The sequence below is a fragment of the Sinohyriopsis cumingii genome, chromosome 3 (genome assembly GCF_028554795.1).
Source record: "Sinohyriopsis cumingii isolate HCF-2022 chromosome 3, ASM2855479v2, whole genome shotgun sequence".
Taxonomy (NCBI): Eukaryota; Metazoa; Mollusca; class Bivalvia; order Unionida; family Unionidae; genus Sinohyriopsis; species Sinohyriopsis cumingii.
The window spans coordinates 151,276,501-151,293,071 of record NC_142963.1 but is presented as its reverse complement, the minus strand read 5'-3'; the positions used below and the strand labels follow the sequence as shown (position 1 = coordinate 151,293,071).

Sequence of the window (16,571 nt, the reverse complement as noted above, 5' to 3'; positions counted from 1 at the left end):
AGAAATTTTAGTTTGTTTACAGGGGTTTTTCTTACATTATTGGGAATGTGGGTCCATTATTTTGGGAAAAAATTGACTAATTAAGAATAAAAATATTTGGGAGGGATGAGATTGGGAATTCTGCTTTATTTTTTTTAAAATTTCCTCAGCTTTTGGACTTGTTTACAGCTGGATTGGAGCTTGTTTTGGTCCAGAGAATCACTAATAATCTTGGACATTATTTATCAATTTTAAATAAATTTTTTTTACAGTTGTTGCTGAATGGAACTGTATTTAGCTTACTTCAAGAAATAAGCTATAATTCGTCACAGTTAAAAAGTTGAAACTGATCAGAACAGTCTTTTTTTATGCAGACACCGAACGTCAGAACAAGGAGTGGGAGGAAAGTGGTCAGGGGAATCAGTCCTTGCAGATTCCGCTTCTGATGCAGAACAGGATACCAGAGGGGTATGAAACGGATGATAGACTAGATGTCTCACTTAGACCAGATGGGGTGAGAAAAATGTTTTATTTCAATTTTCTTTTAGTGGTAGTAGCAGGGTCTAAAATGTTAGAAATCAAATGGTAGCTAGAGTGCAGCTGAAAGGAAAAATAATTGTGTAGTCCATTGGTACTCATTTTTGCATTATTTGTTTTTGGACATTTATTTTGATGACCTATTTGGGATTTGATGAACTAACTCAGTTTTATAAAGTCACATGATATGATGGTGTGTTTGATCGCATACTTTTGACTCATAGTGTCAGACTGATGACATGATGGGGTGTTTGATTGCATAATTTTGACTCATAGTTTCAGACTGATGACATGATGGGGTGTTTGATTGCATACTTTTGACTCATAATGTCAGACTGATTATCAGATACACATTTATGTATGTCATGGAATATCAGTCACTTCTAGACACAGTGTAATATGGATTTGACGTTTGATAATAACTGATATTGACCTATATTCACCATATTTTTTGCCTTACAATTTTGTAATTGATTTATATTTATGTATACTATGTTGCAAATTTTTTTTACTTTACCAAGAATTATTTTCACAAATAAAGTTTCAGTGCTATGATAATTCCTGCCCACCCCCAAATTTGATACTCTAGTAAATGTTGTTATTTAGTATTTTTGTTACTCATGTGTATGTAGCTAGAAACAAATGAAAGAGCATGATATTTAATAATTCCTGCTCTCAATCTTTTCTTTCTCAGTTATTCCAGTCATTTAGTCTAGCAAAGGAAAATTTTTTGATGAATACTAAATTGAATTGAATGTTGACATTATTAAAAGCAGGTGCTTTATAATTTTCCAAAACTTTCCATAGGGAATTCTGGGATTTAATAATCTTATGCATCTGTGCATTTGTGGATGTTTCCATGCAAATATATATATATATATATATATATATATATATATATATATATATATATATATATATATATATATATATATATATATATATATATATATATATATATGTATGTGTGTGTGTGTGTGTGTGTACGCTTGCATGTGGAATTTTACACAACTTAAATAGAGATAGTCAACCCTTATATTATTTTGTTCACAAATACTTAAATACCAGTGTGGATATGTAAGAAAGCTTGCCAGTAGCTTCTCGTGGGTCAGTGGTTCTTCCCAGAGTTTTCCAAGGTTCTTCCTCTACCATTAATACTGGCCGCCATGCATAGCCTATCGTGTGCTGAAAAATGGCGTTAAACCCAACAACAACATAAGAACGGAAACTTCTTGAATGTAGGATGTGGTATTTATATGTAACTATCTGTTATGGACAGAAACTTCTTGAATATAGGTTGTGGTATTTTTTATGTAGTAATCTATTTAGGACAGAAACTTCTTGAATATATGTTGTAGTATTTAAATGTAGTAATCTATTTAGGACAGAAACTTCTTGAATATAGGCCAGGTATTCATATATACTAAACTGTTAAGAATAGAAACTTATATGTCCTGGTATTGATATATATTAATCTCTGGTTAAGTTAAGTGTTAATGGTCACTTTGGATGCGCATGTGTTGTCCATGAACAAATTTCTGGTTTTGCATATGTGTTTATATCTTATGGAAAATTTCATTTTTTGATGAATACTAATGGGAAAATTGAATGTTGACATTATTAAAAGCAGGTGCTTTATATTTTTCCAAAACTTTCCATAAGGAATTCTGGGATTTAGTAATCTTGTGCATCTGTGCATTCATAGATGTTTCCATGCAAATATATGTGTGTGTGTGTGTGTGCTTGCATGTGGAATTTTACACAACTTCTACAGTTTGAAATAGAGATAGTCAACCCTTATATTATTTTGTTCACAAATACTTAAATACAAAAACGTCTTGAATATGACTCTTGGTGTTCATATACAGTAATCTTTTTAAAACAGTCTTCTTTGATATAGTTCCTGGTATTCATTTATAATAATATGTTAAGAACGGAAACTTCTTGAATATAGGATGTGGTACTTATATATAACAATCTGTTAAGGACAGAAACTTCTTGAATATAGGTTGTGGTATTATTTATTTAGTAATCTGTTAAGGACAGAAACTTCTTGAATATAGGCCAGGTATTCATATATACTAAACTGTTAGGAATAGAAACTTCATAAATATAGGTCCTGGTATTGATATGTATTTATCTCTGGTTAAGTTATGTGTTATAGTCACTTTGGATGCGCATGTGTTGTCCATGAACAAATTTCTGGTTTTGCATATGTGTTTATATCTTATGGATAATATGACATTCTTTGATTTGATTCAACATTTCTGCATCCTTTCAGCCAGAGGAGGCTGACTACGATGAGGTACCCATTGAGCAGTATGGTCTGGCGGTGTTGAGAGGCATGGGTTGGAAAGAAGAGGATGGAATAGGCAAAACAAACAAAAAGTAAGATCACTGATTATCAGGCTTAATTGTTTACCAGTAGTTGTTCACAAGGCTTCCCAGGTTGACACATGAACCTCACAATTTACCTACACCCTAAGGATAGAATATCATTTGTGTGTGAATGATATTGAACAGATTAATGTAACTTCAGTACACTGTGATATTTTTAAAGTTTGAGTTCTATACACTGATAAATTAACTCAGATTAATAATACTTTGGGTTTTTTTCCAGCTGACTTTGATTTCTTGTTAGATTGATTTGCAAAATAGCTAAAGTCATAATACTACAGTTTTGTGCAAATTCTTTACATTTTGTACAAGATTTAGATTTAATTAGTTGACTTTGTGAATATTATTAAAGCTTGTTAATAATCTGAAGAATTTTCACAGATGTGCTTGTGTTATTAAATTTTAACAAATTTTTTTGTTTGTTATTTTCATTATATTCTCCACTTTTGCTTATTAATTAGGAGTGTCATCCCTGTGGAGGCAGTACTGCGTCCTAAAGGGATGGGATTAGGGGCTGACAGGAGTCAAGCTAACACACTGAATGCATCCAAAGTAGGAGGTGGGAAATCGGAGATGGAAGAGCAGCTAGTCTTGAAAAAAGGCACTCACTGTTTTATACAAAAAGGGTCCAACAAGGACCTTTATGGCATGGTATGTATGCACGTTTCTGAAAGGCAGAGAAAGAAGGTGCTTGCTAATTTTCCTACCATGCCTTAATTTTTCTTGCCCATCGCCATGATATTGCCAATTGAGTATTCCAAAATTATATAAATTAGATTTTCTACAGAGTTGCATAACTTGACCACTTCTTAAATGACTTCCAATGCCAAATTTTTTTTTGTAAAAAAAGTTGCTTTAAATTGGACAAAATCTTTTGATTAACAAAGTAGGAATGGAAAATAATCCCATTAGTGCCACCATGCCTAAGATTTTTCCAGCAGAAGCCCTGAAAATTAATGTGATGGGTGACCAATGAAGAGAGGTGGCCATTATCTGTGGTTGGATTGTAATGTATGCATGATGTTAATAGTGTCGAGAACAGAATGCTAAAATTATTTTTTTTTTTTGATTTTATCAGATAGAGGGGATTGATGAGGACAATGCAAGACTGATGGTGAAGCTTGCAGTGAGCAGCAAAGTTGTCACAGTAAGCCAGTATGCAATCAAGTTAGTCACAGCAAAAGAGTTCAACAAATATTCCAAATACCTTAGTAAGTTAATACATAACAGGTGTCTGGGTTTTAGCTCACCTGGCCAAAAGACAAGTGTGCTTATGACATTGCCCTTCGTCTATTATGCATCATTCGTCTGGAAACTTGTGCTTTTTATCACTCCAGAACATTTTTTCAACCTCCACTGCCCTATCCAGCAGTCCCAAAAAGCTTATTAGCATACAAATTAACTGGGTGAAGATGAATGAAAATTAGTGGGCACATTGTTATCTAACATGTGGATGTCCTAATTAGATTTTTCAGGCCATTGCTGTATTCTTCATTGTTTTACTTTTTCAATGTTTTAAGCCTGATTGAACTTATTAGTATGATTATAGTATTTGCTTACCCTCCCATTTATTTGTACCACCATACTGATTTTAAAAACAAAATACATCAAAGATATAAAAAATGCACAAAACTTAGTCAATTCATTCCTCAATTTATAATATCTAACCTGATCATTACCAGAGGTCTCTAACACTCTGATCTTGTTTGCATTTCAGTTGTAATGGCTACCGTGTGTAACATATCTTGTTTTGAAATATGGTTTTAAGCCCACAAAAACAGATACGTTGGCCTTCACCTGGGTTATGACCATGAGAATTACATTTGTTACAGGTTAATTAGGGGCCCTGAGTGGCCGAGTGGTCTAAAGCGCTTTCCATTACGGATCACTGCCATTTCACCTCTGTCTGCGTGGGTTTGAGTCTCAGATTTGGCTAATGTTGATATGTGAGAAAGCTTGCCAGTAGCTTCTCGTGGGTCGATGGGTCTTTCCGGGGTTTTCCCGGGTTCTTCCTCCACCATTAATACTGGCCGCCATGTATAGCCTATTGTGTGCTGAAAAATGGCGTTAAACCCTACCCCACCAACAACAACTACAGGTTAATTACAATTGCACTTAAGGGAGACCATTCATCATGGATAATTCCTTCTCTAAGCCGACAGCTTTTACAAGCTACAGTCGACTCCACTTAACTGCACATCGGTTAACTGCACACTCCGGATAACTGCACGTAGTCACGCCGGTCCCGTTTTTTCCCAATGCTTTTCCATGGGAACAAACTTCGGATAACTGCACTTTGCTTAAATGCACACTCCGGATAATAGCACGATAAATGTTCTGCCCGTGGCACATTATTGATTACATTATCACTCCGGTTAACTGCACAATATATAGTCAGAATCAGTTATTGCCAGTCCATTGCTGTAGCGCTTCAAATAAGCCGACAATTAAGCCGGTAAATGCGACTTTGTAAATGATTGACATGTAAAGGACACCATAGGTGGTAGATACATGTATATTCTCGCCCACCAGTGAGCAATAGCATGGGAACAATCATATGTTGCAATAGATGACAGTCTTCAGACAGAAGGTGAAATGGACGACTCAGTAGAAAATGACGAAAGAAGTGATGACGATGACGCAGTAGATGACAAGGTTTCATCTAAAGTCGCTATTCAGTCACTCCAGAATTTATGCAGATTCATGGAACAGAGAAAATGTGAGCTGTTTGAACCATTTTACAAAATAGAGTTGGCAATTCACCAACTTATTAGTAAAACTTGTGCGCAGACATCAATTGCCGATTTCTTTCGGAAATCGTAAATTTCATTGTGTTTGATTTAACAATATTACGTTAGTGCTTTTCATTGTAGACTCTTGTTTCATTTAAATAAACGTTGAAGGAGTGGATTCTAATCATCTTTATACGTATTCTTCACCTATATTCGTGCCATGCTGATTTAAAGCTGTACTGTACCGTACTTCGGTTAACTGCACACTCCGTTTAACTGCACAGTCTCGTGACTGGCCCGAGGCTGTGCAGTTAACCGGAGTCAACTGTATTCTCATTTGGCCAAGCTTATTTATGTGGACATACTGTCCTGATTAAAATTGCATTCATACAGTTAACATCCAGTAGAAGTGATTAACAACTGCATTGCTCTTGGGGTTCATGCTTGGGGTTTGTTTATTCATGCAGAATAGCCAACCATGATTATGCAATTTCAGTTATATACTTCCCTCAAAAAATGGGGCATGATTGTCAACAATCTTAGGGTGTTATGTTAAAATTTTGAATAATCTTGTATCTTTTACATCTATTGTGGAATTAATCTGAAATTTTGGGGGAATATTGCTTTATACCCAGATATGCTAAAATTTTGGGGGAATATTGCTTTATACCCAGATATGCTAAAATTTAGGGGGAATATTGCTTTATACCCAGATATGCTAAAATTTTGGGGGAATATTGCTTTATACCCAGATATGCTAAAATTTTGGGGGAATATTGCTTTATACCCAGATATGCTAAAATTTAGGGGGAATATTGCTTTATACCCAGATATACTAAAATTTAGGGGGAATATTGCTTTATACCCAGATATGCTAATATTTTTTTATGAAACTAGTATTTTGCTAAACTGCCTAATCTAGGCCAGGAAAAGGCAATATGTTGTTATCTCATTGTTATGTTAGGACAGGCATGTGCAACCTATGGCCTGTGGACCAGATCCGGCCTGCCATCTAATTATATCCAATTATTTACATCATACGGTGTGTCTTTAAAAATCTCCTATCTGGCCCATGCCCTGAAGGAAGCTGCACATGCCAGCTTTAGGACCAGTCAGTTCTCAGTACTGATTTTTCTTTCCATGGTATGTACTATTGATGATGTCTTCATGCAACGGCACTTCACCAAAAATGCCCTAATGCCTGAAAATCACTTATCCTTTCATAGTAAACAGTTTATTTATGTGCATGTCAATATCTACAAGTGAATGCATTTTGAAGATTACAAAATATTAACAATCAATAACAGTGAGACTTTTGGTCATGTGTGTGATGGATACATCAGAACACTGTCATGGAGTTGTATTTAGTAAGTTTGAAATTTCTGTTTGTTTCTTCTGTCTGTTACGGATAAGACACTATTCTCATAAATGTGTTTTATAATTATTAGATAAAGGAAAAGCAGATAAGTACAAGGAAGAGGAAGAAAAAAGAAACAGAAGAAGGGAAGAGGAAGATTCAAGAGAAAGTCAACACAGAAATGACCAATCTAAGTCTGATAAAAAAAGTCATGGCAACAGAGAGGACAGATCATCTGAAGAAAAACACAAAGACAGAATTAGGGAGTCCTCAGAGCGGAAAAGGAAAAATGATGACAGGTAATTGCCTGGTCTAGAAAATACTGCAAATGGGTATGAATTTATTGGAGCATTTCCCACTCCACCAGTAATAAATGATAATCATGTCCTCTCTTACAGAACTATGATAATCTGCATACTTTGATATAGTTCTTTCCTAGGTTAATCTTTTGAACTGTATTTTTTGTGACTTATATTATGTGAGTAATTAAAATGTGTAAGTAATTAATGAATATTATTTCAGTAATTAAAGAGTAGGTAATTAATATATACTTTTTGATAGTAATGGATTTGCAAACAATAGTGTTTTGTCTTGTGGAAATGTGTTCTTCCTGGAAATTGAAAGTTCAAGAATTGCCAAGTCATAGATGTTGGTTCATTTAATCTCTGTCATTGTCAAAGACATCTCAGAGTGTTGTAGATTGTGTCATATACGCTATTTTATGCCTTGCTGATAATGTCGGTTGACAAGGTTTAACCCTTTTTTAGTGCCAGAGAGTAAAATGACACTTGACATTCATGATAGGTAAATTTAAAAAGAAAGAAAAATTCTAGTACTTGGAATGTAGGGAGAAGTCATTTGGTTTGTGGGAAGATATTTTTTTATATAGCATATGAATCACCTTTGTAAGCATGATCAAAAACATAGAACTGTTTTGGCATCAACAGCTGCATCAGTTCTTGTGTTTGCAAGTTCAGTGTGACTAGGGAATAAATTATTACAAGGATGCAGGTCAGACACCATATCCCAAAGAACATTTGCTTTTTATTTTGACTATAGAACAAATGATATATCAGTTTCATTGAGTTAGTTTTGTACAAAATATGCCACTTGTATATGATATACCACATGTATGTGATATACTGCATGTAAATTTTATTCCACATGTATATGATATACCACATGTACATGATATGCCACATGTATGTGATATACTGCATGTAAATTATATTCCACATGTATGTGATATACCATATGTACATGATATGCCACATGTACGTGATATACTGCATGTAAATTATATTCCATATGTACATAATGTGCCACATGTATATCATATACCACATGGGTCCCATTTGGGTAGTCTGACATGGGAAGAATGAGTAGATGGGAAGGATGCTTCATTGTTTCTGTTTGGCTTGTGCACTTTCTTGACACATGCATTTTATAAATGTCTAAATAATTTAATTCCAGTGATGACATTTCCAAGAGCTCCAAGTTTAAGTCAGCAAATGGTCACAGCAGTAGCTCTAGCTCCTCAGTATGGGTCAGAACACAGATCAGAGTCAGGTTAATCGATAAAAACTTTCAGAAAGGCAGATATTATAAATCAAAGGTGAGCATTTATATGCAGTTGTTTGTATCTCATTAGTTAATCTTCTGTCTGGTTATGTTTGTGATACTGTTGGCTTAGTTCCATCACAAAAGACTTTCTAAAGCATTTAATTATCAGGTCAGGTGTTTTTCTCTTCATGTTGCAAATGCAAGATATTATATTATATTTATGATCTACTGTATTTATCATATATTTTGGGACACTGTATTTCAAGATATTAAGTTATATAAGTTGTATTACATTATAGTTATATTTTGAACTATTGTGTTTATTGTACATTTTGATACACTGTATTTGTTAGGACACCAAATGAATTTTTAAAGTAATTTTTTGTGTAGTTTCTGTTCTAGACACATCAGTCATTTTTTGAGTTGTAATTTGTGGGACACCTTTTAAATCATTCAAAAATTCCATGTCAGAAAATCAACTCAAACATAATTTTCATTAGAAAAATATTAAACTATATACTTGAGATAAAACTTGAATAAAATTCAGCATCACCTTATTAAACAAGCTTTCACCTGCAACGTATGATCCATCCTTTCCCTGCATGAATATTTATTACCTCCCTCACACTGAAAAATTATCATTGGTGGCAACACCTCTCCTCCTGTGGAAATTACAAGGACTAAAGTTTGATTTTATTTATTTGCACAATTCATGTGAATTCTCATACTTTTAAAACCCTCCTTATCAATAGTGTCCAGGAATGAGATCAAAGAACACTAAAGTTTCATCCTTGGTAATGATCATAAGTATCGTCAGAATCATCTTTTCTTGTGGCTGTCACAAATGAAATGAGTAATTTGATTTTCTTCTCCAAATCTTATGGGAGATGATTGATATGAATCCAGAGCTGCTGGCTTCTGGGGTCAGCTTTCGCTGCAAAAAAAAAAACCTTCATATTTGATATCCTGCCAGTAAGTCTGTAATCATAATTGATTAAAAATATGCATTGACATCTCCAGGGTAAATAATAGTATACACAGCAATAACTTTAATAGCTTTAATGTAATGTTTGCCATTTGCATTCACGTTGCATGTATTTTTGTTATACTGTCATACAGTTAACCTGGAAATAATGCATCTTACACCATGTCATGCATGAATGGAGATGTCTTCAATCATTTGAAATTGCTCTGTCTCTCTCTGATCATATATTTAAACCTTTGAGTACAACCAGACATGATTCATTTCTCTATATTCACATGAGCAATGTGTGGTGTGTTATTTGACATAAGCGATACACACTACAGTATGGCTGCATATGCTGCATATACGGAGTTTATGGATACATTTTGTCTTTAATAAATTGCTCATGATAAAAACAGAGTACTAAATGATAACAATACAAGGTTCACTTCTTTCATTTTCTTCTCATATAAGTGTTTTGTTTATCTATTTTATTGTAACATGCACTGTGTGGGTGGGGGGCACAAATTCAACACAAATTTATTTCATTTTTTTAAGTCTTGGGACATATGACCTATATGAAAAAGTTTCACAATTAGTTCTGGGACAGGAAAAAAAAATCAATGATTATGTTGAAGATATACAGTAAATACAGTAAACATGACAAATATCATGATAGGGTTGCTAGTCCTGTATTAAAATAATTTTGTTGCTGTGACAATTACATTTGTGGCCTTTACAAGTCAATTGATATTACAAAGTATTCACTGTCGATATGTTTCAGATTTCTTGGATTTGTTATTTCATGATATTTATTTTATATACCTACTTTATCAAATATGCTGAAGTTTTAATAAAACTTAACTGTTTCTTCTTCAAATATGATCATAATACCTTTGGAGTACACACTACCACTACCTTGCAAATCCAGCTAAAATTTGTAGCTATGAAAGAAATAAGTTATCTGGCCACATAGGTGGCAATTTAGAGTGATCCCCCATTTATACAGGGGTTGGCACCAGTGCCATGAATACTTGAGTTATTACTGGAGTGGAGTGGTAGCTTTCTTAATAGGATTTAAATACAGGGTTGCTGGGAGCATGTATCCATACTGTGAGGGCAAGTGTTATTGAAGAAAGATAATTTACTCCAAAAATTTCTTTCTTCAGATATCTTGCCTGATCATGATAACTTAAGAGAATAGGTATAAGATAGAGGGTGTTACATCCCTTTACCCTGAAGACGCAGTCCCCATAATGTATGTGATGCAGCTTCTAGATTGAGAACCTGATTGGAGCATTGACTTCCTATGTGAGAAACAGGTGTTGGAAAAGGGAAAATTTTGCTGAGTCAGCATGCTGCCAAATGACTTGGGACTTGTAACCAGTTGTGCTGCAGCAATAGGTTTAACCAGGTCATCATGAGCCTTTTGGGATGAGATGTCTATGAGGTAGAAGCTGGAGAAAGTTGACTCTGACCTCCATACCATGGCTTGTATAATGTCAGCTGAGGAACAGCTTCTCTTGAATACAATGTATGGAGGGCAATATTTGCAGGGGTAGTACTAGTACTCCTAAAGTATTATGATTAGGTAATTATTATCAAAGAAATACATTTTACTCCAAAAATTGGTTTCAGTTATGTTATTGTTGCACAGATAATATTAGTATGTAACATTTCTCCTAAATGACAAATCTTTGAGCAATAAACATTGCACTCCAGAGTGCAGAATTAATTGGGAATTGGTGACAAAATTGTTACTCCAATTTTTCTATGGACTTGTTGGAGATTTTGACAAAAGTAATATTTTGCTTAAAAGACAACCCACATTGGTCACAAGAATTTCATATTTATGTGTATACTGTGTTCAGTCACAAGATTCATGTATATGTACCAAGAATTTCACATATATATATATATATATATATATATATATATATATATATATATATATATATATATATATATATATTGTATTCAGTCACAAGATTCATGTACATGTACCAAGAATTTCACATTTATGTGTATATTGTGTTCAATCACAAGATTCATGTATATGTACCAAGGATTTCACATTTACGTGTATATTGTGTTTAGTCACAAGATTCATGTACATGTACCAAGAATTTCACATTTGTATGTAAATATTGTGTTCGGTCACAAGATTCATGTACATGTACCAAGGATTTCATATTTATGTGTATATTGTGTTCAGTCACAAGATTCATGTATATGTACCAAGAATTTCATATTTATGTGTATATTGTGTTCAGTCACAAGATTCATGTACATGTACCAAGGATTTCACATTTATGTATATATTGTGTTCAGTCACAAGATTCATGTACATGTACCAAGAATTTTACATTTGTATGTAAATATTGTGTTCGGTCACAAGATTCATGTACATGTACCAAGGATTTCATATTTATGTGTATATTGTGTTCAGTCACAAGATTCATGTATATGTACCAAGAATTTCATATTTATGTGTATATTGTGTTCAGTCACAAGATTCATGTACATGTACCAAGGATTTCACATTTATGTGTATAATGTGTTCAGTCACAAGATTCATGTACATGTACCAAGAATTTCATATTTATGTGTATATTGTGTTCAGTCACAAGATTCATGTACATGTACCAAGGATTTCACATTTATGTGTATATTGTGTTCAGTCACAAGATTCATGTACATGTACCAAGAATTTCACATTTGTATGTAAATATTGTGTTCGGTCACAAGATTCATGTACATGTACCAAGAATTTCACATTTGTATGTATATGTTGTGTTCAGTCACAAGATTCATGCACATGTACCAAGAATTTTACATTTATGTGTATTTTGTGTTCAGTTACAAGATTCATGTACATGTACCAAGGATTTCATATTTATATGTATATTGTGTTCAGTCACAAGATTCATGTACATGTACCAAGAATTTCACATTTATGTGTATTTGTGTTCAGTCACAAGATTCATGTACATGTACCAAGAATTTCACATTTATGTATATTGTGTTCAGTCACAATATTCATATACATGTACCAAGAATTTCACATTTATGTGTATATTGTGTTTAGTCACAAGATTCATGTACATGTACCAAGGATTTCAAATTTATATGTATATTGTGTTCAGTCACAAGATTCATGTACATGTACCAAGAATTTCACATTTATGTATATTGTGTTCAGTCACAATATTCATATACATGTACCAAGAATTTCACATTTATGTGTATATTGTGTTTAGTCACAAGATTCATGTACATGTACCAAGGATTTCAAATTTATATGTATATTGTGTTCAGTCACAAGATTCATCTACATGTACCAAGAATTTCACATTTATGTATATTGTGTTCAGTCACAATATTCATATACATGTACCAAGAATTTCACATTTATGTGTATATTGTGTTTAGTCACAAGATTCATGTACATGTACCAAGGATTTCACATTTATATGTATATTGTGTTCAGTCACAAGATTCATGTACATGTACCAAGAATTTCATATTTATGTGTATATTGTGTTCAGTCACAAGATTCATGTACATGTACCAAGGATTTCACATTTATGTGTATATTGTGTTCAGTCACAAGATTCATGTACATGTACCAAGGATTTCACATTTATGTGTATATTGTGTTCAGTCACAAGATTCATGTACATGTACCAAGGATTTCACATTTATTTGTATATTGTGTTTAGTCACAAGATTCATGTACATGTACCAAGAATTTCACATTTATGTGTATATTGTGTTCAGTCACAAGATTCATGTACATGTACCAAGAATTTCACATTTATGTGTATATTGTGTTCAGTCACAAGATTCATGTACATGTACCAAGGATTTCACATTTATTTGTATATTGTTTTCAGTCACAAGATTCATGTACATGTACCAAGGATTTCACATTTATGTGTATATTGTGTTCAGTCACAAGATTCATGTACATGTACCAAGGATTTCACATTTATGTGTATATTGTGTTCAGTCACAAGATTCATGTACATGTACCAAGGATTTCACATTTATTTGTATATTGTGTTCAGTCACAAGATTCATGTACATGTACCAAGGATTTCACATTTATGTGTATATTGTGTTCAGTCACAAGATTCATGTACATGTACCAAGGATTTCACATTTATGTGTATATTGTGTTCAGTCACAAGATTCATGTACATGTACCAAGGATTTCACATTTATGTGTATATTGTGTTCAGTCACAAGATTCATGTACATGTACCAAGGATTTCACATTTATGTGTATATTGTGTTCAGTCACAAGATTCATGTACATGTACCAAGGATTTCACATTTATGTGTATATTGTGTTCAGTCACAAGATTCATGTACATGTACCAAGGATTTCACATTTATGTGTATATTGTGTTCAGTCACAAGATTCATGTACATGTACCAAGAATTTCACATTTATGTGTATATTGTGTTCAGTCACAAGATTCATGTACATGTACCAAGGATTTCACATTTATTTGTATATTGTGCATTTCAGTCACAAGATTCATGTACATGTACCAAGGATTTCACATTTATGTGTATATTGTGTTCAGTCACAAGATTCATGTACATGTACCAAGGATTTCACATTTATGTGTATATTGTGTTCAGTCACAAGATTCATGTACATGTACCAAGGATTTCACATTTATGTGTATATTGTGCATTTCAGGTAATAGTTGAAGATGTTCTTGACAAGGATCGATGTGTTTGCAAAACAGAAGATGGAAAAGTTTTAGGTAAATAACTGAAATACAGGTACAAGATGTAAACTATTATTCATATTCTTGATACCTTACAGATTTTGGTGTTTAAAAAGATGCAACTATTCTTTAATGAAACAACACATGCGTAATTGGAAAAGTTGTTGTTAAAAAAAGGAATCATAATCACCCCAAATAGTTATATCTTTATATTATATCTTAAATATTTTAGCTAATGATCAAAGTTTCAGGGTAAAATTATTGAATTTCTTCTTTGCTCAACTATAAAAAGTCTTAAAACCGCTATTTCCAGATAAGGCATGGTTATACAGTGGTCAAAAGACAGCTGTTAAACACAATGGTCAAAACACAGCTGAAAAAACACAATGGTTAAAACAGTCATTAACAAATAAATTGATTTATTTGTTGGATTTATGGCACTTGTAACACATTATTGATTGTATCGGGGCCCTGAGTGGCCGAGTGGTCTAAAGCATTCACCGTTAAGGATCACTGCCATCTCACCTCTGTCTGCATGGGTTCGAGTCCAAGGCTCGTCTAGCATGGGTACATGGGAAAGCCTGCCAGTAGCTTCTCGTGGGTCGGTGGTTCTTCCCTGGGTTTTCCAGGGTTCTTCCTCACCAGTTATATTGGCCGTCATGTATAGCCCATCTTGTGCTGAAAACTGGCGTTAAACCCTAGAACAACAACAACAACAATTGATTGTATCATACAAAGGAAATGAGACCTAAGTGGCTTTTCCAATGACACAACAAGGCAGTCTGCCTGGGTAGGTATCAAACTTGTTACCCTTGAATTACGAGTCCAAATCCCTATCAACTGAGCTAATATTGCTTTCTTTTCAGGAAAACAAATTTTTCATTTGTAAGTTGAAACAGTTGTGTTACATTTTATGAGTTTTAATTTTAACAGGGTTTTTAAATTTCAGATTTTCATTTTTAATAAATTGTTAATTGCAGCTGATATTTTGTAGTGTTTGGAAGAAAGACAATAAGGTAGCTTTGGTATGTAATGCTGTCTGAATTGTACAAATATAGTGGCATTCCCCCAGAGCAAATAATTCAACTTTAAATTTTTAAGCATGTGAGGAATGAAGGATACTATCCTCATGTTCACCGCACCGGTGGCCTAGTGGTTAGAGCATCCGTCTCAGCTGCAGGAGGTTGTGGGTACGAATCCTGGCTGAGTCATACCAAAGACTTATAAAAATGGTGCCAAAAGTTGCCTCGCTCAGCATTAAGAGGTTAGTGTTAGAACTGGTCATCCTGGTGTCAGGATAATGAGACTGGGTGGGACATCATGCTACATGTCAGTGGCATGATGCCCCAGTGCTAGACATCACTATAAACTGCCACATTGCAGACATCATAACAATATGACTGAAAAATAGTTAAAGCTACGTTAAAAATCCAAATCACACACACTATCCTCATGTTCACAATTTTGCATATATAAAGAACTAAATACTTGAGGCAATAATTAGTTGGCAAAGATGGCACATGAAGTCAGTTGTTCATGCAATCACAGCAAAAATTTATTAATAATGAATGCAGACATGGTGATTATTATGAGGAGAAAGTGATTGTAAAGAAGGAGAAATATTGAACATTTTAATTTTTGATATGGACTTGGACTTATGCAACACTGTTTCAAAGGTAGAGCTTCATTACAACTATAGTTGATCAGACTTGAAATATGGGCTTATATCATCAAGATTTTAGATTGGTTCAAAAATGAGCGAGATCCACTTGTATTAAGGATGTAATCTTGCATCCAATTGGATACATTGGTTGCTAGTATGTATGCCATAATTCTCATCTGATTTCTAGTGGTCAGAGAGTCTGCCTCAGATGCAGGAGGTCACAGGTTCAAACCCCAGCAGAGTCATACCAAAGATTTATAAAAATGTTATTAACAGGTGCCTTGCTAGGCACTTAGCATTAAGGGGTTAGTGTTAGGACTGGTTGTCCAGGTGTCAGAATAATGTGACTGGGTGGGACATGATGCTACATGTCTGCAGCATGATTCCCCAGTGCTAGACATCACTATAAACTGCCCCACTACAGACATCATAGCGATGACTGAAAAACTTAAAGTTACGTTAAAAATCCAAATCACATACACACACACACTGATCTGATTTAGATCAAACCTGTAATATACACTTATATCATGAAGATCTCTAACAGTTTTGATAATGAGCAAGATCCATGTATATTAATGAGGTGATCTTGCATCAGATTTACTGAGCTTGTTTCTATGGAAGCCATATTTTT

The 16,571-nt window shown here is 33.9% G+C and overlaps 1 protein-coding gene across 1 annotated transcript in view; it reads left to right on the top strand.

The window, feature by feature from the left end:
• The window catches only part of LOC149804158 (G-patch domain and KOW motifs-containing protein-like), a 42,731-nt gene that overhangs the window by 17,560 nt on the left and 8,600 nt on the right, over positions 1 to 16,571 (top strand). The window contains exons 3-9 of the mRNA XM_089954131.1: positions 354 to 493; positions 2,798 to 2,904; positions 3,375 to 3,564; positions 3,992 to 4,124; positions 7,094 to 7,301; positions 8,476 to 8,617; positions 14,244 to 14,310. Of these exons, the coding sequence (XP_089810257.1) occupies positions 354 to 493; positions 2,798 to 2,904; positions 3,375 to 3,564; positions 3,992 to 4,124; positions 7,094 to 7,301; positions 8,476 to 8,617; positions 14,244 to 14,310 (987 nt within the window). The remainder of the gene's footprint in view (positions 1 to 353; positions 494 to 2,797; positions 2,905 to 3,374; positions 3,565 to 3,991; positions 4,125 to 7,093; positions 7,302 to 8,475; positions 8,618 to 14,243; positions 14,311 to 16,571) is intronic.